The sequence below is a fragment of the Pseudophryne corroboree genome, chromosome 2, assembly GCF_028390025.1.
Source record: "Pseudophryne corroboree isolate aPseCor3 chromosome 2, aPseCor3.hap2, whole genome shotgun sequence".
In the NCBI taxonomy this organism is placed as follows: Eukaryota; Metazoa; Chordata; class Amphibia; order Anura; family Myobatrachidae; genus Pseudophryne; species Pseudophryne corroboree.
Genome location: NC_086445.1, coordinates 797,962,072 through 797,986,108, shown reverse-complemented (window position 1 = coordinate 797,986,108; position 24,037 = coordinate 797,962,072). Strand labels below are relative to the sequence as shown.

The window sequence follows — 24,037 nt, the reverse complement described above, 5'->3', positions numbered from 1 at the left end:
GACAGATTTAATTTATGTGTTGCTCCATCAAATGTTTTGACAGTGAGCTTCTGCAACGGAAAAGGGATACCAAGCAACATTTAAACTACATCAATGCACATTACAGTAAGGGCAAATATAGGTTTAAAACAGTGTCTTAGGGTGTGTACACACGGTGAGATCCTTGCTGTGCCCGATTTTCACTTGCGATTTCCCTTGAACTCCCCGAAGCCCAGATAGCACAGATATTGATTTTCTTGAGATATGGACTATGTGTGCTTCCTATTTTGGCTTATGTGAGATGTCATTGACATGTGAGATGAACTAGATAGTACACCGATCTAGCAAGGATTGACTTGCCTTCACAGTCTATCTTTTCTTGCGATGCCGACCTGGCGGGACCGCGCATCACGATCGAATCGGGATCGCAAGGTGACTTTCACCTTGCGATCTGCACTAACTTTTCTTGCGATTTTGACTATATAGTCAAAATCGAAAGAAAATATCTCACAGTGTGTACACACCCGTAGACTATTTATACAAAGTATTTATTCAAGTCTAGACATCTTCTGGTATGGAATGGTGGGAACCTCCATAATGGAGAACTCCGGTATGGAGCAAATATAGATCGATAACAGCCACTCACCAATGGTTTAAGAAAAGTAAAAGATCATACAGTACATGCACCATAATCAGAATATTGTAATAAGCAATACCTGTGTAATACATTTCGTTCAATGTATCTACAATCTGTCTGAGATTACGGACACATCCCACAGCTAATGCAACCAGCAACTCAAATCCTGCATTTATTGTAGCAGGTGAACTGCACACTGGAATAGCTTGTTCAGCAGGAAGCTCTCCACTCTTCATATACTGCAAATACACGTTGGATGCTGGGAAGATGAAGTCATCAATCAACTCCTGGGAGGAAAAAAATAATAATAATGTAAAAATGTACAGTATATTATATATATATATATATATATATATATAGCACCTCGAGAGTTAAACGAACATTCAGGTATCAATATGTTGGCCCTTAATAGCTGAGCCAGTAAGTTTATTGCTTTGATTCGTTTTTGTTACATTGTAATTTAGCATGTGGGCACCTTAATAGCTTATCTATTCTTTAGGAATTGTTATGCCATTGTGATCTATATTGGATTACCTTGGGATTTTCTCATATAGTAAAAAACGTATGCAAGTAGACGATATATAGTGTGTGTATCTGCCCTTCTAAGAATGAGTCCCTGTATTTGTTTCTAGCGGTTGTCATGGTGATGGGCAGTGTTGGTGTTGCAGGACGTTGTGCGCTGAAGCGCCATGGCGTCATTGCTAATGCGCCGCCGATTTGGTGTGCAGTCCCGCCGCGGCAAACATTTTACTCCAAAATGCCATGCATGTAACACTACATTACCTGCAAGTAGGGAGTTAATTTTTCTCTTCATAATGTAACAGAGCTCAAACAGTCTAACCAATGATTGGGAATAACAAAGTATCAACAAACAGTAGGTACTCAGCATATACGTAGAACACATTTAAGAAAGAAAAATATTAAGAGAGCCTCTGGAGAATGTGGATGTTAATGTCACACGCCAATCAGCCGCACTGCTCGCCTGCAGCCCGCCTGACCAACTTCATCAACAATGGCCGGTAGCAGCAAACGCTGACTGGAACTACCAGCCTTGACTCATACACTGCTCAGAATTTTGACGCTCCTTGCTTGGAGCCACAATCACTGGAGCAGAATACCATCACCAGTAGGAGCCAAAAGGTAGGGGTAGATGAGGACAGAGCTTAGTTCCATCACGGGCAGTAGTCTACTGTATCCGGACTCCATACATATTATAAAAGGAGTGTTATGGTAATCTTACCATGGTTAACACGCTCTGTGAGGTACATTGGTTCCACAGGAAAACATTGGGGTGAAGACTGAATCTTGATCCAGAGGCACTAACAGGCTAAAGCTTTAGGCTGTCCCGGGATGCATTGAGGCCTCTTCTATAAACCAGGCACTGGACCTCAGTTTTGTTAACCAAATGCAGGAGCAGACAAGAGAGAAGTCACACAGAACCACAATCTCACGACAGGAGATGGAACCAGAGGCTAATGCCATACAAACTCATAGAAGCTAGGTGCGTCTGGGTGGGTGCCCTGAGGAAGCAATGTACCTCGCAAAAAGAGTGTTAACCATGGTAAGTCTACCATAACTCTCATTTTCTGCAGCAGGATACAATGGTTTCTAAAGGAGAACATCGGGGATGTTCTAAAGCAGTTCCTCAAGGGAGGGGAAGCGCCTTAGCGGGTATAAGTACCCTGCATCCAAAGGAAGCACTCTGGGAGGTGGAAGTATCAAAGGCATAGAACCTAATAAACGTGTTCACTGAGGAACACGTAGCCGTACTGCACAATTGTCCTGCGGACGAGCCACAGCGGGCCGCCCAGGAAGGTCCCACAGACCGAGTAGAATGGGCTTCAATAGCAGCAGGAGCTGGGAGACCAGCCTGCGCGCATAAGCTTGTGCAATCACCATTCTAATCCATCTGGCTACGGTTTGTTTATTCACAGGCCAGTCACGTTTGTGGAAACCAAAGAAGACAAAAAGGGTATCTGACCTCCTGATAGAGGCAGTTCTCTAAACATATACACGGAGAGTCCTTACCACAACCAAAGAGAGCTCTTTGGAGGACAAATCTAAAGAGATATAGGCCGGAACCACAATCTCTTGGTTAAGGTGAAAAGATGACACCACCTTACGTAAATAACCCGGTCTAGTAATTTGGACTGCCCATTCACAGTGAAAAATCAGAAAGGGTGGACGACCGGACAAAGCTCCTAGATCTGACAACCTTCTTGCAGAGGCAATAGCCAGCAAGAACAGGACCTTGGCCGTAAGCCATTTCAGGCCCACTGACTCAAGAGCCAGAAGGGCATTCAGTACAACAGCCAGATCCCATGGAGCAACCAGAGGGACATAGGGAGGCTGAATTTGAAGGACAACCTGTGTGAAAGTATGAATGTCAGGTATAGACACAATTTACCTCTGAAACCATACAGACAAGGCATATATATATACCTTGAGGGTGAACAGATGAAGACTTAAGTCCAGGCCTTGTTGCGGAAAAGCCAGGATTCTGGAAGTTCTGAATCGATATGCATCATCATTCTTATCAGCACACCAGGTGAAGTAATAATTCCAAATCCTGTAATAAAGTAATAAATCCGTTCAGAAGCTGGTTTGCAGCTTTCAACATAGTCTGGATAACCTCCTCGGAAAATCCTTTGGCCCTCAGGAGTGATGCTAAAGAGCCACGCCGTCAAAGCCAGTCTGGCCAGTTCTGGTTCAAGACAAAAGCTCTGTACGAGAAAGTCCAGGCGCTGAGGAAGTAGAAGGAGTCTCTGTCGATAGATCCTGCAGGTCTGAGAACCAATGCTTTCGAGACCACGCTGGAGCGACTAGAAGTAGTATTCCTCCTTGCTTGAACTTCCGTAGTACCCTGGGCAAAAGTGATACTGGAGGGAACACGTAGGGCAGCCGAAAGTTCCATGGAACCACCAGCACGTCCACGAACGCTGCTCGAGTATCCCTGGTCCTTGATCTGAAGACTGGTACCTTGTGATTGCGTCGAGATGCCATCAGGTCTATGTCCGGCAGACCTCATCTGTCCACTAGGAGTTGAAAGGCTTCCGGATGAAGACTCCACTGTCTCTCAGTCGCCAGGAAGTGCACGCCGAAGTCCGCTTCCCAGTTAAGGACGCCCGGAATGAACACTGCCGATATGGCTGGCAGATGGCGTTCTGCCCAACAAAGGGTTTTTGACACTTCCATCATTGCCATGCAGCTTTGAGTGCTGCCTTGATGGTTTATGTTGTCTGACAGTACTTCAACAGGCCTGTTCTGTACCAGAGGCAGGGCGAGAGATAATGCATTGAACACTGCCCTCAAATCCAGACTGTTTATTGGGTAGAGTAATTCCCTCTTGGTCCAGCGACCCTGAAACGAGTGTTGCTGCAATACCTCCCCCCATTCCCTCAGACTGGTGTCCGTTGACAGCAGGATCCAGTCGGGGATCCTGAAGAGACGGCCACTGTTTAATCGCTGGTCCTTTAGCCACCAGGTCAACGTCAGACAAACCTCCGGAGTCAAAGTGATCATCTGAGATCTGATCCGATGAGGTTGGCTGTCCCATTTGGAAAGTATTAACCTCTGTACTGGGCGGGAATGAAATTGAGTGTACTCTACCATGTTGAATGCCGACACCATCAGGCACAGTAGTTGCATCGACTAGTATATCAACACACTGTGGCGGCAAAGGAAGCATCTTATCCTGTCCTGAAGCTTCAAGATCTTTTAAGGAGACAGAAACCGACGTTGACTGTGTGCGACCAGCGAGGACTTTTTCCAATTGATAAACCACCCTTGGGCTTGCAGGAAGGTTACTGTGAGTTGCAGATTACCGAGGAGGACATCGTGGGAATTTGCCAGAATCAGCAGGTCGTCCAGATACGGCAGGATTCCGATACCCTGGCGACGGAGATGGGCCGTTATAACGGCCATGACCTTGGTGAAGATCAGAGGATCCAATGCCAGTCCAAATGGTAGTGCCTGGAAATTGATAATGTAGGTTGCTTATAGCAAACCGCAGAAACTGGTGATACATGGCAATAGGTATATGCAGGTATGCATCCTGTATATCCAGGGATACCATATAGTCTCCTGGTTACATAGCCAGTACAATCGAGTGCAATGTTTCCATACGAAACCTGGACGCTCTCACAAACTTGTTCAGGGATTTGAGGTTGCGTATAGGCCGGAATGCCCCATTTGGTTTCAGGACTAGAAACAGGGTCAAGTAATAACCTCTGCCTCTCTGGGACTGAGGTACCAGCACAACAACTCCTGTACTCCGGAGAGAACTGATAATTGTTTGCAAAGCTTGCGCCTTTAACGGATCCAAAGGGATATCCGTGGTGCAAAACTGGCGAGAGGGATGTCTCTTGAAAAAGACAGCGTACCCGTGAGAGACAACTTCCAGCAACCATGGGTCTGAAGTGGTCTTTAATCAAACCTGGGCGAACTGTAGAAGTCAGCCTCCCACCCCTGGGGTCCCGCCCCGTCATGCAGCAGACTTGTCTTGTTTTGAAGCAGGCTGATGGGCTGCGCAGGATTGTTTGGCCTTGGGCTTTGTGGTTTTGGGAGCATGAGACAGTCTCGGTTAGGCCTGATCTTTTGCTTTCCATTGAGGCCGAAAGGAACGAAAAGTGGTACCTTTTGCCTTCTGCGCAGAAGGATTAGTATTTGGGAGAAAGGCAGTTTTAGCAGCTGCTCATTCAGACACAAATTTATTCAGGTCTTCTCCAAACAAAATGTCCCCAGTAAAGGGGAGTACCTCCAAGGTCTTTTTTGGAGTCTAGGTCCACTTTCCATGACCTCAACCACAGAATACGGAGAGCCAGTACAGACGAAGTTGACGCCTTGGCCGCCAACACACCCGCATCAGAGGATACCTCCTGAATGTAATAGGCGGCAGTGGTAATGTGAGACAGGTATTGTCTGGCATTGTCAGAAATATCCTCGGGCAGCTCTTCCTCTAATGCCTGAACCCACACCTCAATACCTTTTGCAGCCCAAGAGGCAGCAATAGTGGGCCTACGCACAGCTCCTGTAAGGGAGTAAGGAGACTTCAGGCATCCCTCCACATGCTTATCTGTCAGTTCCTTCAGTGAGGTGACAGTGGTGACAGGCAGAGTGGATGACCCCACAAAGCGGGTGACGTGAGATTCCACCGGCGGCGAATTTTCCCACTTACTACATAACTCTGCAGGGTGAGGATAGCGAGCCAAGGACCGTTTACGCAGAGGGAATTTCTTCCCTGAAGTAGACCAGGAATCCTTTCGGATGTCCACTAAATGGTCAGAATGTGGTAACAGAATTTTAACGACTTTCTGCTGTTTAAACATATAATTTTTCTTTGCCACAGTAGTGGACTCCTCCTCATCAGAGATTTGTAGGATTTGTTTAATAGCAACCTCTAAGGCAGGGACATCCAATTTGCAATGGAGAATCCTCATCAGTAACACCAGATTCAGTGTCTGACAGGACTGTATGTTCCCCCTCCTCTTCAGATGAAACATCAGAGAGGTATGTGGACTGTGAGGAGGAAGTAGCCAGCTTACATGACCCAGAGACATGGGCGAGACCTGGGGTGGATTTCTGTCTAACCAAGGACTGATTTAATTGTTGCAGCTGGTTAGATACATTTTCTGCCCAAGGCAAATCAACCATAGGGACAATATGTGGCAGTAGTTGTACAGGTGGTCCCATAGGGGGCGTAAGGCGTTCTACCCAGTAGGTTAGTGAACGCAGCCCAGGGTGGCTCCTGAGTAGACCCAGACACTGGGACTGACTAGGTGGTGTATGACACAAAGTACATAGACCATCATACAAAACTTTCCCTTCTGGTAAATCCCTGGAGCATGCTCTGCATGATGCAGGCGCTTCCACTGATTTAATGCCCTTTCTGTTAAACATTATGAAAAAAATGCAACAACAAAGCAACTTAGCACGATAAAGCCAAAGTACAACACCTGCGAATAAAACCGGTATTATGTGACCGAGTACACAGTAGAATATGCGTATTGGATAAATACTATGACGCACAATATTAGCGGACCCAGACGAACCTAGCCTGTTAGGGTACAGAATATGGTGACAGTTATATCTGTGACAATTTAGTAAATTTACCTACAATCAAAATCCTGATGGTCAAAATACCGACATTGTCAAAATACAGACATTTAAAACAAGGGCACGCGGTACACCTATACGGTATCCATGTCAGATTTTGTCAACCGGGATATAGTATGTATTCCCTCCGGTGAACCACATTTTTATTCATTTTTTCACCCCCACAATGGTGCGCACTATTTTTCTTTTCTTGTTTTTCTTCCCTACAGTGCATGGATAGACCTAAAACAAAGTAGATCTACAAAGAAGAGCTGTCAGTGAAGAAATAGGTCAGTTATTTTTCTGATGTAATAGCTCACATATTTGGGTAAGCATATGTATAAAATTTCCCATATGATACCATTTGCATGAAGTACAAAAATGTATTTTCTCTCTATTCTTGCTTGTATTTTCTGAATTTGTGCCTAGGTTCTCAGCCACTTCTCTGGCTGCATAAACAATAAGGAACAGATATTCTGCTGAGGAATGGAAGTGTCCCTACACTATGGTCACAAAAATAGTTTTTGCGATATTCCAATTCAAAACAAATGTTTTAAATGGTAATGGTTTTAAAATGAAGGGCTTTACGGTTCAATGAGGTACAATAGCAATTCTCTATGCTTAAATATATTAGCAATGTAATCCTAACCAATTCCCTAGAAAAGAGCGACAACAATTTTAACTTTCACATAAACAATGCTTCAGCCCACAAATGACAGCACAGAGTGAGTGTATGTACTAGGAACACGTAAATACAGAAGGAAACCCAAAATGGACTGTACCTTAATAAGATTAGCGCCCCCTTTCTCGCACCCAATGTGGTATTTCTTCTCAGGTGTCTGGAATGCTAGCAATTCTTTTGTTACTCCCAAGTGACCTTCAAGAATGGTCTCCTCAATACCTGTTTCACCAGTTCTTTTCACATCATCCTAAACAAAGTTATGGCCAAACAAGTAGATTTTATTTTATAAGGTCACAAATGTTAACACAACAATGCTTTAACAATACTGTTGATAAAATATGCCCTTGGGTCCTATATACTAAATCTTCTGCATTTAAAAACAAAATTACAAAATACATATTTAGCTGGGAAAATAATCAGAATCACAGACAAGCTTAAAGCATCTTTGCTACAAAAAGAACAATTACACTATTTTGTGATCTGTTCATATAGAGGGCACCTTATTTGGAATGTTCCTAAATACCTGGAGGTGCATATGGCTATTTCCACTTAGACAAAATTACCTGAATTTTGTACCAAGTAGGAGCTTATAGATATGGTTACTCCTAGAATTACAGTTTGTATTGCAAAGCTCAACTTCTATTTTTGCATCGCGTCTCTGCACACACTCTTCAGACATATTGTAATTATTACAATAAATCCCCCTAAGAGCAGAGTAAACAGGCATCCTGCTGTGTGTGGGGGGCAAATCAAGACCTTTAGTGTTCTGCGGAGGGTGCCACATAAGCTACACTATGTACACAACAGTGATTGGATACTGACAGCAAATAGATCAATCAGTACTTTGTAAATTCACCACATGCACAGAATACAGCAAACACCGTTCTTGGCAAATGTCCACAAGTTCCTGAACAGCAGAAGGTGGCATGTTTTGCCATTCCACCTTAAGAATAGTGACCAACTGTGACACTAAAGAAGGTTGAGTTGGCCTGGAATGCAACCATTGCTCCAATTTGTCTCAGAGGTTCTCAGTGGGGTTAATACCTGGACTCTGAACTGGCCAATGCATCTGGGTTTACCGAATTTACAGTATACCAGTCCAGCATCGCCTTGAAAACATGACAGGTAGCATTGTCGTCCTTATAAAAACCATTTGTTGTTTCCGCAGAACTTCCACAATGTAGGGAGCACAGAGTTGTCGAGAACATCTCTATACTTCTGAGAGTTAATGGTCGTCAGAGTTAATGTGACCATGCATTACAACTAGCGTACCAATATCAAACCAGCTAAAACAGCCCCACAACATAACACCAACACCTCCATGCTTCACTGTAGGTACTATAAACTCTGGCATCAGACATTCTCCTGACAATCACCAAACCCAAAAATGTCCAATAATAATGTACATAGATACTTATACAATCGAGTGATTTAAAAAAATAATAATACAATACTTACTCTTATCCTCTTGAGCCAATCAATTTCATTGTTGAGCAGCACTTCTGCATTGGGGATATTAATGTTACTATTGTAGGCATAATTCAGGAGGTGTCTTAATAGGGTGAAGTAATCTCCAGCATGTTTGGCCCGTTCTCTAGCCGTACTCTGTAAATCCAACAGAAGCAGTCAAACTTCTATTGATTTTGTTTTACAACACTTTAAATTCAATTTACTTAGCAGTAAATGTAGCCAAAAAAGCAGCCGAAGTAGAACCACTGTTTTCACTAATAGTCGTTATATTTTTGTAGCAATATTTTAAAATGGCTTAACTGTATATACTTGTATCAAACACATTTATATTTGTAAGAATTACTTTTAAAAAAGCACTAAGCAGCTACATTTTCTTAGAGAGCCTAATGATTCCAGACCAAAAGAGATCCACCCATTTTCTGGAAGCTCAGATTATGTAATACTAAATACTTTGCATCTCAACAAGTATAACACTAAATAAAACTAGGTATTCCATAGGCAAAACTTCTACTAAAGGACTTTAAGGGTAAGACTCAATTAGCAGTGAGGTTCCATCAAAATTTCACAAGCAACTATACCTTGCACCGCACCACTAAGTTAGAGCAAAGTTGTCAACTTCTTTAAGTGACTACAATGTGCTTAATTAAATGTGCCCCAAAGAATGCTATAATTTAGCTTATATGATATTCCACACACCTATATACATCTATATCTATCTCAGTCTATATATTTAATAACTGCCTGACTCAATTGATGTTTACTTCTGCTAGAGCATTTGTGGATGAAGCATTCACATGAGGGGTTGGCCTACAAGTATCACAGTTGATATAGGAACAGGGATAGTATAGAAATATTTTCACAATAACAAAAAAGCTCTGGTTGCTTTTCAGTGTCCAATAAAATAGTAAGTTAACAATTGAAATAAAAAAACACTGAAATTAGAGGGCTGCCAAAATTGACAGCACTTAAAAACAGATAAAAAATAAAAATAATTGTATGAAATGATGGTACCTAATTGGTATTCTCGGTAATATAACTGTACATCCCCACATAAACTGATATTCCACACAAGAGTGCAGTGTTACTTCCTGGTGTAATCTGAGCAGCACTTGCAACACTGCATCTACTCAAAAGACAGCTAATAGCTGGAAATCCGTCCTAAGTATATATAATTTGATTGGCTGCACAGCGAAGGATTGCTCCGCGAGTTTACTACTGGCATTTAAATAAAGGGAAAGCCCCTGTACTTGAATATTTCTTTAGATCCTGCTCTGTTGTTAGAATGTCACTTGACGTGTAAGTGGATGTAAATTCATGCTCTTTGTAGTAAAAAGTTAAAATAAGAAAAGGTCAAATAAAAACACCAGTTATCACACTTCACAGTAAGCATAGGCTGTAAAAAAACTATACATTATAGTTATCCCTAAAAACCTATTAAAAAACCCCCCCAACAACAACAAAGCTATAGAAATGTATTTGGGGAGAACAAAACTATGGCCAACTGTATTACTTGTGCAATCCTTTTATAACTAAACTAAAAAATGTATAAATTGTCTTTTGGGACAACACATTGAACACTTAAGTAAGATATACCCCACCCAGCCCCAATAAAGTAGACATATAGGGGGGAATTCAAGTGTTTGAAAAGTCGGTTGGGTGTCTTGTTTTTTTCCTATTCGATAGGAAAAAACAGACCCCTAACTGACTTTTCAAACAATTGAATATTCCCCATTGAATTTGGTCTAGTAATGAACATTTGTCCAAACTGTGTAAAGAACTTACCCCCAGTACGGTGAAAAGCAAGGTTATGAAGAAGATAAGAGGCCTGTGTCCCATGCAGCACCTTGTTGCCATAAGAAAAAACTGCTCCTGCGCCATTTGTCTTACCAGTCTACAATATGCAAAACATTAAGAGCACATTAGCCAACATATTTCCCAAGTTACAATCAGTGTACTTTCTGTAGCTCTAACTAACATTTGAGATAGGGAGAGTGACACTATATATTAACACCAATACATGCAGTTTTGAATCATTTTAATATAAAATTAATCAGGCTTTGGTACACAGAATGGAATCAGTATGTAATCCCGGCGGTCAGGAGACAAACGCCGGGAACCCGCCAGCCGGAATCCCGGCAGCGACCGCAGCATGAAACCTCGCTCACTGCACTCGCCATGCTTCGGGCCTGGTGTAGAGCTTCGCTCACCAACAGGGTTAAATTCACCCTCCAGGGGTGACGTGGACCACCAGCTGAGAGGAAATAGGGGGGTTGTGCCGTGATTGTGCGCGCAGGCATTTCACCGGCTGTTGGGATTCCGCCGTCAGTATCCTGAACGCCGGGATGGTGATTGCATCCCCACTGAAACATACAACTACGCAATGTGTAGTCAATTAACACATTGTGCAGCAAATTTAACAGAAGCACAAACAATTCAATATGAATGAGAAAAGAGACAGTAACTTTCTGGCTTCCTTGTCTGTTTTTCAGACATGTATTTCTATTGCTCTAGGATACAAAGAGCAGATAGACTGCAACTGTACCATGGCTACCAGCAATAAAAACAAAACAACAAAAAAAACCCTCAGGTGGATAGTATAAAACACATGACTGCAAAGCACAGAGGTCAGAAAGGAGAACAATGACAGCAGACAAGTCCATTTAAAGGGACAGAAAACATTTCATACTTCTGTCTAGAACCATTATGAGATGAACAAGAAAGCTGGCAGAGGGCACCATAACACAAAACGCATAACACACAGAGATCAATACTATTAATTAGGAGTTTGCTAAAGAGTTACATCATGAAACGCTAATACATCACATGAATGCACACATACACGGAAAAGCGGTCAGGGAGAAGTGCATGAAAAAGTAGGGAAACCATCATGGACCCCAAAAATTGAAGAGATAGCAGGGCCACATAGAAGGCCGTTAGTGGCCATAGAAAAATTATTGGAGATTTTAAGATGTCAAATGAAAGAGTTTTGCATTTCTTATTAATGGTAAAAAAATTGAGAGCCAGTAAGTGATTTTTGTCTTTCCAAGGAAATTAAAATCTTTCCAATATTTAGAGGTACAGAAAAAAACACATTATTTGATTTTTCAGTTTTTTCATACAAGTTTGTAAAACACTGCAAAAAAAAGTTGTTGTTTTTTTTTTAGCTTCCATCTACTAGTTAAAAATCCCTCTCTCATCAATACAACACGCCACATACCTGATCCACATCATTTAACCCATAAAAGCTTTATAGAGAAATACACCTGAAAACGGTCATCTTTATTAGCCAAAGTATGCTATTTAAACACCTGAGTCCATTATTATTTATTGGGAGAGGTTATCAGAGGTTCTGAACCGTGTCCTAACATTTTTACCTTTCAATAACTATTTATAACTTTACACCTGCTTGGGGGACAGGAGTTGTACACAAACATTGCAAATATCCTCAGAAAACGCAAGGGGCGTTTCACTGAAAGAACTGTTCTGGGTACACCACTAGCACCAAATAAGACTGACCCCCAAAGATATATCGTCTGTCTTGCATTGTGAACCTCTGCTCTGTCTACATGAATCTCAATCCATCTGAATATCCCCATCTTGTGTCCCTGTGCTTAGCTCCATATTTATCTAAAGCCATATACTTGCATTGTAATGTTCACTTGAGTTGTGAGTATTATACTGAAAAAATGGCAGCTGTGCCATTGTAGAAAACCACAAAACAGCAATTCAGCAGCCAACTGATAGATACCAGTGATAACCAAGTGAAGGATGAAGAAAAAAAAACCCCATCAACTTTTCAATGAATCTATTTAAGAAATTGATTTGAGGAACGTATTTCATAAATGGAGTCATTTGTCTAAATGTCAAATAAAATCAGATGAAAAAAAAACAAAACACTTTCTATAGTATTCTAACAATGGGTAGCTTGCTTTCCTACGATAGTGCAGGAGCAAGGGGTAGAATAAAATTCAGTGTAGATGCCGAACATCCAATCACCAAGATCAGATATGCAGCATTTCCTGTGAACCCATTTGAAAAATCACACCCCTATCATAGCAGATATATTTAAGTAACTCTCTTTGCTCCAACACTCTGGAAAACAGCCGAAGATTGTTTTTCAGACAAGCTGGTTAGCTCAGAAAGATTCAACGGACTTGACTGAACGACCATATTAGTCTGTTTTCCAGCCTTTGGGAGCAATTCCCGATTGTCATTTGCTCCAATACATTACCAGATATTCAGAACTAACCAACTAGTTGGATGGTTGGAGGAAAGTTGGCCTGGTGTATGGCCAGCTTTATAGATGTTACTGCAGCAAAAGGTGTTTCTACCAATCACTAGACTGAAGGAGTTGATTTTGTATGCAAGCAGTGAATAATGATTTATGGGTCTGAAAATTTATGTGACAGATATTGCATGGGCTGGGTAAGATCCAACACACTTAGGCTGGGTACACACTTGCCGATGTAACATCGTGCAAGATCCCCACGTAAACGATATTGTTCATACACACTGAACGATAGTTTGTTTCTCGTCAGTGATGGCATGCACCCACATCCAGGTGCATGTCGTCTTCTACAATATCTTTAGCTTTCAAGTTGCAAACAAAAGATATTGTACATTGTTAACAACTCGCGGGAGCGCGCATTGTTAACGATATAGTGAATACACACTGGACGATCTGAACGTTCAGATATATTGGGTGCATATCAGCAAATGTGCACCCAGCCTTATTTCCACCTTAGGCAGGATACAGTTTCATAAGCAGGAATCGTAGTTCAGGTTTACAAGCAGTTCTCAACACCGCAGATAATAGTCCAAATGTTCGTAGTCACAAACAGTGCATGTGCCAAAAGGCTCCTAATGTAACCCCACCTTTCACCTGGGCATTAAGTGCTATCAGGAGCAAAGTCTATGTGCACTGAACACATACTAAAAGGTAGATTACAGGTGCTGTTAATTAATGAATTAGCCTAGCTTCTGGCTGACAACTGAGGCAAAATCTGGACTGGACCCTTCAATCCTGCTGTATGTATGTATGTATGTATGTATGTATGTATGTATGTATGTATGTATGTATGCATGCATGTACAGGTTGAGTATCCCATATCCAAATATTCCTAAATATGGAATTTTTCGAGTGAGATAGTGAAACCTTTCTTTTCTGATGGCTCAATGTACACAAACTTTGTTTAATACACAAGGTTATTAAAAATTTATTAAATGACCTTCAGGCTGTGTATATGAAACAAATGATTTATGTGAATGTACACACACTTTGTTTAATGCACAAAGATATTAAAAATATTGGCTAAAATTACCTTCAAAATATTGGCTAAAATTACCTTCTGTGTATAAGGGTATATATGAAACATAAATGCATTCTGTGCTTCGATTTGGGTCCCATCGCCATGATATCTCATTATGGTATGCAATTATTCCAAAATAAGGAAAAATCAGATATCCAAAATATTAATATATATTAATTAATATATATATATATATATATATATATATATATATATATATATATATATATATACATACATACATACACATACATACATATATACACTAGGTGATTCATCGCGCCCTACGGGCGCTCTTCACACCGTCGTAAGGGGCTACGCCCCGGTAAACTGGACAGAAAAGTGAAGGAGTAGAATAGTAGATGGTGAAGTTGTGATGGAATGGTTGGTTTGTTTGTGGGTAGATGTAGTATGACAAAAGGGAATGTGCTGGTGAATGGGGTGCAGGCTTTTGTGAGTGGGTGAGCAGTGTGTATAGGGGAGGCTGGTAAGATTGTAGGTGTCAATGTTATGTATAGAGGAGATGGTTGTTCAAGGCAAGTATGTGAAGATATGGTTTACATGTTAAAAATTTGAGTGAAAACAACATTTTTAGTAAAGTGTTGGGTGTCACCAAGGAGCTGGCCTTGTTGTTCAGTTGGTGTAATGTGTACTTTGACGTGATGTGCTTTTCTTGAGCGTGATAACACGTGTGTAGGTGTTACTGGTACAGGGGGCCGTTACGTGTGTAAGTGTCACTGGTACAGGGGGCGTTACGTGTGTAAGCGCCACTGGTACAGAGGGCGTTTTGTGTGTAAGAGTCAGTGCTACAGGGGGCATTACGTGTGTAAGCGGCACTGGTACAGAGGGCGTTTCGTGTGTAAGCGTCACTGCTGCAGGGGGCATGACGTGTGTAAGCGGCACTGGTACAGGGGCGTCACGTGTGTAGGCGTTACTGGTACAGGGGGGCGTTACGAGTGTGTCACTGGTACAGGGGGCGTTACGTGTGTAAGTGTCACTGGTACAGGGGGCGTTACGTGTGTAAGCGGCAGTGGTACAGTGGGCGTTACGTGTCTAAGCGGCACTGGTACAGAGGGCGTTTCGTGTGTAAGCGTCACTGCTGCAGGGGGCATGACGTGTGTAAGCGGCACTGGTACAGGGGTCGTTACGCGTGTAAGCGGCACTGGTACAGGGTGGGCGTTACGTGTGTAAGCGGCAGTGGTACAGAGGGCTTTACGTGTGGGTCACTGGTACAGGGGGCGTTACGTGTGTAAGCGTCAGTGCTACAGGGGGCATTACGTGTGTAAGCGGCAGTGGTACGGGGTCGTTACGTGTGTAAGCGGCAGTGGTACAGGGGGGGGCGTTACATGTGTAAGCGTCACTGGTACAGGGGGCGTTACGTGTCTAAGCGGCACTGGTACAGAGGGCGTTTCGTGTGTAAGCGTCACTGCTGCAGGGGGCATGACGTGTGTAAACGGCACTGGTACAGGGGTCGTTACGTGTGTAAGCGGCACTGGTACAGGGTGGGCGTTACGTGTGTAAGCGGCAGTGGTATAGAGGGCGTTACGTGTTTAGGCGGGTCTGGTACAGGGGCGTTAGGTGTCTAAGCGGCACTGCTACAGGGGCGTTACGTGTGAAAGCGTCACTGGTAAAGGGGGGCATTATTATGTGTTTAAGTGTCAATGGTACAGGGTGGTGTTACGTGTGTAAGTGGCACTGATGCAGGGGGTGTTATGTGTGTAAGCGTCAGTGGTACACCTCGGTGTGCTGAGGGTGACGGGGCTGCTGAAGGGGGGTGGATGTGAAGGAGGCTGCTGTGCAGTGTGGTGGTGGAGTGACATGGTAGGGTGGGGCTAGCGGCGGCCTTGGTAGCAGGTGTGTGGTGGGTAAAGTAGGTGGTGGTGGGTGGTAAGGGTGTGTGGGTGTCTGTTTGTGTACCTGCCAGGGTGGGCCGTCAGTGAGAATGGTGTGTCTCCTGGTGGTCCCTTCTCCTATAGTGTGTCATGTGGTGTGCTGACACAGATAGGGCAGGGTCTGTGACTCCAATACACACACACATATACAAACATATTTTATTAAGAAATATATATCCATAAATATACACACATCCATATAGATTTCCACACCCCTATATATATATATATATACACACACACACACATCTTAGTGCTCAGCAGTCCTGTAAATCACTGACCCCTCACAGGCTTAATAGCCTGAGCTGTTTGCTGCCTTAAACGCAGCTTAGTTATGGGGCCTCCCTGTGGGCATTACTCCCCCCCCCCCCCCCCCCTCCCCGCGATCTGCCTTCTCAGAGACGGACCGCGGCTGCCGTGAGAGCTGTCTGCGGTCAGCCTTACAGCTCTCCCCCCTCTGCATACAAAGGCGCCGTTCGCGGCTCCGCAGCTGTGGCGGGTAGCGGCTAGCAGAAGCTAACCGCGGGAGGGAGGGGGGAAGCGGCGTCCGCGGACTGGGGAGCGTAGGTATGGGAGCGGGCGGCCGGGAAGCGGCTGCGGCTTGGCGCCCAGTGGCAGCTGCTGTGCAGTCCGCGGCTGGGCAGTGGAATACAGGCAGTGTATGGTGGCATGGCGGCCAGCGGCGGCTGTCCGCGGCTGGCCAGGCAGGAGGTGTGGTGAACTTTGCTTGGCTGCTGAAGGGGGGTGGATATGAAGGAGGCTGCTGTGCAGTGTGGTCGTGGAGTGAGATGGTAGGGGGGGGCTAGCGGCGGCCTTAGTAGCGGGTGTGTGGTGGGTAAGGTGGGTGTAGTAGAGTGGGGTGAGGGTGTGTGGGTGTTTGCTTACCTGGCAGTGTGGGCCGTCAGTGAGAATGGTGTGTCTCCTGGTGGTCCCTTCTCCTATAGTGTGTCATGTGGTGTGCTGACACAGATAGGGCAGGGTCTGTGACTCCACCCAGCGTTAGAAGTGCAGCCACAGAGTCACAGGGCTAATATATAGGAGATATACACACCAACAAATATAAAACCACAGCACTCACCACCCCAGAAGTCTGCACTCACCACTCATAGGGTGGGGTGCATGTAGCCCATGGCCACCTACTTAAAAATATACAAACAGAGTTCAGCACTCACCAAAGCAAGCTCACTGTCAGGTGACTAGTGTACCTTTAAAAGCCATGGAGTATTTGGCAGATACACAGTAAACCAAGTGGGCATATTTGCAGTTATATTATGTGTGATACAGTTGCTAGGTTTTAATTTTTGAGACTCTGTGATAGTGTAGGACCTGCATGAAGATGGGGTGCCTTGGCGAGCGGTTTGCAGGCTTCCGTGCATTGGCCAATTCACTAACTAAACCCCCATCATTTATTTATTGATGTTGTGAAGATAAGTGAGCTTGCTTTGGTGAGTGCTGAACTTTCTGTTTGTATGTATATATATATATATATATATATATATATATATATATATATATATAAAATTTTATTTTTTATTTAGTGGCAGGAGAGGTACTTTGCCACCTGTAAGCTACACACAGGGTCCTGGGGGTAGGTGGGAAGTGTGGATGGACCAGGTTCCCATCCGTTTGGCCCAGACCAGGTCTTATAGGCTTCTTAGCCCAAGAAGCTGCTTCATCAGCCAGCACCTGGGTGCTGGGTTTAAAGCAGAGTCTCTCCCATGAGTCAGGACTCCTGGAGGCAGTTAGTGTACAGGTGATAGGCCTGCTAGGGACAGTGGGATCCGGAGGGCTGGGCCACTAGTGTCAGGATGCAGGGACCTGAAGGGTTACTTATTAAGTAAGAGGGAGTGAGGCAGGGCCTAACCTCCCTGGTAGTTTATACTAAAGACAGTGATCTTTGTTTTATGTATATCTTTGTTTTTGAGCTACCTGAATAAAAGGTATTTGTTGTTTTTGCACAAGCCTGGAGTCTTAGTTGGTGGAAATTTTGTAGCATAGTGCATTCTAGCAAGGCTCCTGTTAAATAAATAAATAAATATATATATATATATGAATATATATATATATATATATATATATATATATATACACACACACATACATACATACATACATACAGCGGGTTGGTACGGCACTCCAAGCGACTATCACAAATAGGCAAAAGGGTCCTCGGAGTGGACAACGTTTCAAAGCAATTTAATACAGCTTTTTCATCAGGTCATATACAGCAAACAAAGTGTACTCACCTAAATACCCAGCGTGTGCGTCGCTCACCACGCGCTACCGGAACTCAGGCACCCGCCAGGCTCGTCGGCGCTATGTGGTGACGTAATCGGCCAGTGCCCATCACCATAGGAACAACTTAAACAACAAAGACACAAACAGGAACATTGTGCTATGTGCGTACAAATGGAGATCGGCACATAGATAAGCATATACAATCGGCCAAGGCTTAATAGACATTAGCATTGCAGAATATTAGTCAAGACAAATTGATATAGTGGAGTAAGAAATATGAATGCAATTCGCGGCTAAATAAGCACTATCTACTAAGCGAGTGCTGCTCATAAGTCACAGCCACCCTATATAGGTGTTGCAAATTCCACAGCTATATGGTCATTAGTTAAGTTTAGATGCTAACATATAGTAGATACCTGGAATTCCCTTAGAGAAATTTTTTCAAAAGAATTCCTCACAATAATGCATGCAGACCTAACTGTTCGTTAAGGCCCCTTGGGTGGAGAGTTCCCAACCGATGGATACACCTTACCTCACATTCCAGTAATTTATGTCCCCGGTCACCTCCACGTATAAGGGGGGGGACATGGTCTATCATACGGTAGCGTAGTGACGTTAATGAGTGCCGCGCCATCGCAAACTGTCGGGCGACCGGCTGGTCACTAGAACCCTTTGCGATAGCTGATTTTATTGCCGACCTGTGGGCTGCCATACGTTCCTTGAACATACGTTCGGTCTTACCAATGTATGACAGCCCACAGGGGCACAAAAGCTGGTAAACAACAAATTTCGATGAGCATGTCAAGGTAAAATTAATAGTCAGTGAGCGGCCAGTGAGGGGATGCTGGAAGGTCCTACCACCGATCATAAACTGGCAGGTGACACAAGTACAGCGGATACATCCGCGGGGGTTAGAACACATATTGGTATGGGGTTTAGGAGTAATATCCGATTTAACCAAAATATACCTTATGTTACGCCGCCGGGTATAGCAGGACATGAGGCGTGTGTCTTGCAGATCTAAATCGGGATCCGATTGCACAATATTCCACAGTGTCTTAGACACCTGGTTAATTTCTTTACTAGCGGGGCTGAATTGGCCTACCCATGGGATGATTTTCTCGGCTTTGGGACATCTAGATTCCTGTTGTAATAGTTGGGCTCGATCTAATGCCATAACTTTCAATTTAGCTTGTTGTAGTAGCTGCATAGGGTAACCTCTACACCGGAATTTGTCAATCATAGTAGACATTTGTGCCTCAGCTAACTCAGGATCAGATGTGATCCGCCGAATTCGCAGTAGTTGGGAATACGGCAAGCCCCGTTTCAATGATGGTGGGTGAAAGCTGGCAAAATGCAAAAGGTTGTTTCTATCGGTAGGTTTGCTGAATAATGATGTGTAAACATGGCCGTCACTGATGGATAGGTTAACATCAAGATAATGTATTGATTGTTCACTCATGGTATAAGTGAATTTCACCGGATGGTTCCTATCATTATGGGTGTCGATGATCTGTTTTAGCCGTTCAGGACTGCCCCTTCCATATGATGAGTAAATCATCTATGTAGCGGTAATAACTGATAATATCAGCAGCTATCGTAGGGTCATCGAAGAACACCTCCTGTTCCACTTGGAACATGAAGATGTTCGAGTACGATGGGGCCACAGGGGACCCCATCGCACACCCAGTTTGCTGTAAATAGATTTTGCCGTCAAAAGAAAAGAAGTTTTTTGTTAGAATCATGTATAGCATGTCCAGACAAAATTGGAGTTCAGGGCCTTTATACTCAGGGTGATTCTGCAAGAAACCCTGTACCGCCTGCATCCCACTGTCATGGGGAATGATGGTATACAGGCTCTGGACATCAATACTGCACAGGATTACCTTACCCTCAAATCTATTCAGCATCTGTAATTTACGTAGCAGCATATTAGTGTCAAGCAAGAAGCGAGGATGCGATTGAATACACGGCTGGAATACTGAGTCAAGGAACAGAGCAATCGGTTGGAACAGGGATTTAATGGCCGATATAATTGGCCTACCCGGAGGTTTTTCTAAAGACTTATGAATTTTTGGGGTAGTGTAGAGAAGTGGCATAACAGGAAATTTGGGAAGTAATGCATTACGGAGATCCCTAGATATAATCCCTGCTCCAACCGCCTCGTCCAATCTACTGCTCAACTCATTCTTAAATAGCATAGTGGGGTCAACCTTTAGACACTTGTATGTACATGGATCTGCAAGTTGGTTATAGGTTTCCTCTTTATAATCGGACAAATCCTGTAGTACAAGGGCACCCCCTTTATCTGCCGGTCTAAATACAATATCACGGCAAGATGACAGACAATCTAGGGCTGTTTGTTCAGCTCTACTGAGGTTATTTCTAGTTGCCGGTAAAGCAGAAATACATCTATCAGTCTCAGATTCTAAGAGTCGCATGAATGTCCGGACAGATGCATTATGCGATTGGGGTTCAAAAGTAGATTTAGGCATAAAGTTCTTAAGTTTGGGGGGGATATCTGAAGGCTCATCCGATATAGCAGGGTGTCTAGTAAAATGTTCCCGTAATTTCAATTGTCGGTGCAGGCGGTATTTGTCGACCTTCCACTGCAAAGGATCTTGTCGGCAAGTAGGTATAAATGATAATCCACGTGAGAGGACAGACAGTTCTACATCACTTAATTCGTAGCTGGACAAGTTGATTACTAAGTTCTCTGATTTTTCGCGTTCTTGGGCGGTCGTCCCACTCTGCCCCTTCCTCGTCCATTGGTGCCCACGTCTTGTGTGATGACGTTGCCTCTTACGCCTGGGCTCTTGGCCCTGTTGGCAACCCCTAAAGGGTGAGTATGTCGTGATGTCTGGGCAGCACTATCAGAATCACTGGTGGTTGACGTGTGTTCATGTGAGGATTCTAAATCACGAGTGCGATGAGTCCTGCGTCGAAAAAATGGGCGTCTGTTTTCACGTTTAGCATTGCCATCAGTCCATTTGTAGACATTGTGTTGTTCATAGTCCATATCGACTTTTTGTCTTTTAACTGCTTTAAATTTAATCAGGTCTCGTTTATGTAGCTGTAATTGGTCGTTAAGTTTGGTGAACCAATCAACCGTAGTGTCCGCCTCTAAATTGGCTTTATGTTTTAATTCAAATTCTGTTGCTTTCGCTTTGTATGTATTCATTTCCATGGTGGATTTCTCAATAATGAGTAACATAAGGTCCATGGAGCAACGATTTAGGATACCGACCCACTTCCGGCAAAACGAGGGGTCATTACGTCCAATTGTGGGGAAGATAGTGCTTATTTAGCCGCGAATTGCATTCATATTTCTTACTCCACTATATCAATTTGTCTTGACTAATATTCTGCAATGCTAATGTCTATTAAGCCTTGGCCGGTTGTATATGCTTATCTATGTGCCGATCTCCATTTATACGCACATAGCACAATGTTCCTGTTTGTGTCTTTGTTGTTTAAGTTGTTCCTATGGTGATGGGCACTGGCCGACTACGTCACCACATAGCGCCGACGAGCCTGGCGGGTGCCTGAGTTCCGGTAGCGCGTGGTGAGCGACGCACACGCTGGGTATTTAGGTGAGTACACTTTGTTTGCTGTATATGACCTGATGAAAAAGCTATATTAAATTGCTTTGAAACGTTGTCCACACCGAGGACCCTTTTGCCTATTTGTGATAGTCGCTTGGAGTGCCGCACCAACCCGCTGTATGTATTCATTCCATGTGAGGGCACCCAGCGCTTTTTGATCTTAATGGGAGAGCCAGACCTGCCTGCTGTATATGTATGAGACTACACAAGGCTCCCCATCATTCAAATGCACTTTTATTATACTATACTCAGTGTCTGCCTTCTTATCATTGAAATATATGAGAACTTGCTGCTATTATTATTATTTTTCTACATTTTTGCACACTAGCACTTTGGGCTGCACTTCATTTGCACTTTGGCCTCTGTGATTTGTGCATGTTGCATACATTGGATCTGACACACTCGGCATGGCTTGTGGATATTAGCATATAGGAAAAGATTTGCAAAGATCTTCCCAGTCCTCAAGTTTTTCACTTTTTGCCTCTAGTTGTTTCTGGCTGGTATAGCCATATAGTGCATTATTAGCACGTGGTGATCATTATGGCTAATGAAAATAAGAATTTACTCACCGGTAATTCTATTTCTCGTAGTCCGTAGTGGATGCTGGGAACTCCGTAAGGACCATGGGGAATAGCGGGCTCCGAAGGAGGCTGGGCACTCTAGAAAGATTTATGACTACCTGGTGTGCACTGGCTCCTCCCACTATGACCCTCCTCCAAGCCTCAGTTAGGACACCGTGCCCGGACGAGCAGACATAATAAGGAAGGATTTAGAATCCCGGGTAAGACTCTTACCAGCCACACCAATCACACCGTACAACTCGTGATACTATATCCAGTTTGACAGTATGAAAACAACTGAGCCTCTCAACAGATGGCTCAACAATAACCCTTTAGTTAACAATAACTATTTACAAGTATTGCAGACAATCCGCACTTGGGATGGGCGCCCAGCATCCACTACGGACTACGAGAAATAGAATTACCGGTGAGTAAATTCTTATTTTCTCTAACGTCCTAGTGGATGCTGGGAACTCCGTAAGGACCATGGGGATTATACCAAAGCACCCAAACGGGCGGGAGAGTGCGGATGACTCTGTAGCACCGAATGAGAGAACTCCAGGTCCTCCTCAGCCAGGGTATCAAATTTTTTGAATTTTGCAAACGTGTTTGCCCCTGACCAAGTAGCTGCTCGGCAAAGTTGTAAAGCCGAGACCCCTCGGGCAGCCGCCCAAGATGAGCCCACCTTCCTTGTGGAATGGGCATTTACAGATTTTGGCTGTGGTATGCCTGCCACAGAATGTGCATGCTGAATTGTACTACAAATCCAGCGAGCAATAGACTGCTTAGAAGCAGGAGCACCCAGCTTGTTGGGTGCATACAGGATAAACAGCGAGTCAGATTTTCTGACTCCAGCCGTCCTGGAAACATATTTTCAGGGCCCTGACAACGTCTAGCAACTTGGAGTCCTCCAATTCACTAGTAGCCGCCGGCACCACAATAGGCTGGTTCAGGTGAAACGCTGACACCACCTTAGGGAGAAATTGGGGACGAGTCCTCAACTCAGCCCTATCCATATGGAAAATCAGATAAGGGCTTTTATATGATAAAGCCGCCAAGTCTGACACTCGCCTGGCTGAAGCCAAGGCTAATAACATGACCACTTTCCACGTGAGATATTTCAGATCCACGGTTTTTAGTGGCTCAAACCAATGTGATTTTAAGAAACTCAACATCACGTTGAGATCCCAAGGTGCCACTGGAGGCACAAACGGGGGCTGAATATGCAGCACTCCTTTTACAAAAGTCTGAACTTCAGGTACAGAAGCTAGTTCTTTTTGAAAGAAAATCGACAGAGCCGAGATCTGTACTTTAATGGAGCCTAGTTTTAGGCCCATATCCACTCCTGCTTGCAGGAAATGCAGAAATCGACCTAGTTGAAATTCCTCTGTTGGGGCCTTATTGGCCTCGCACCATGCAACATATTTTCGCCATATGCGGTGATAATGCGTTGCCGTAACATCTTTCCTGGCCTTAATAAGCGTAGGAATGACTTCTTCCGGAATACCCTTTTCCTTTAGGATCCGGTGTTCAACCGCCATGCCGTCAAACGCAGCCGCGGTAAGTCTTGGA

The 24,037-nt window shown here is 43.8% G+C and overlaps 1 protein-coding gene across 6 annotated transcripts in view; it reads right to left on the bottom strand.

Moving 5' to 3' along the window:
* The window catches only part of USP9X (ubiquitin specific peptidase 9 X-linked), a 500,932-nt gene that overhangs the window by 112,675 nt on the left and 364,220 nt on the right, over positions 1-24,037 (bottom strand). For all 6 annotated transcript variants that reach the window (XM_063955597.1, XM_063955592.1, XM_063955595.1 and 3 more), the window contains exons 27-30: positions 10,644-10,752; positions 8,850-8,996; positions 7,492-7,638; positions 696-903 (exon numbers count right to left, since the gene is read on the bottom strand). In XM_063955597.1, coding sequence (XP_063811667.1) covers positions 696-903; positions 7,492-7,638; positions 8,850-8,996; positions 10,644-10,752 — 611 coding nt within the window. The remainder of the gene's footprint in view (positions 1-695; positions 904-7,491; positions 7,639-8,849; positions 8,997-10,643; positions 10,753-24,037) is intronic.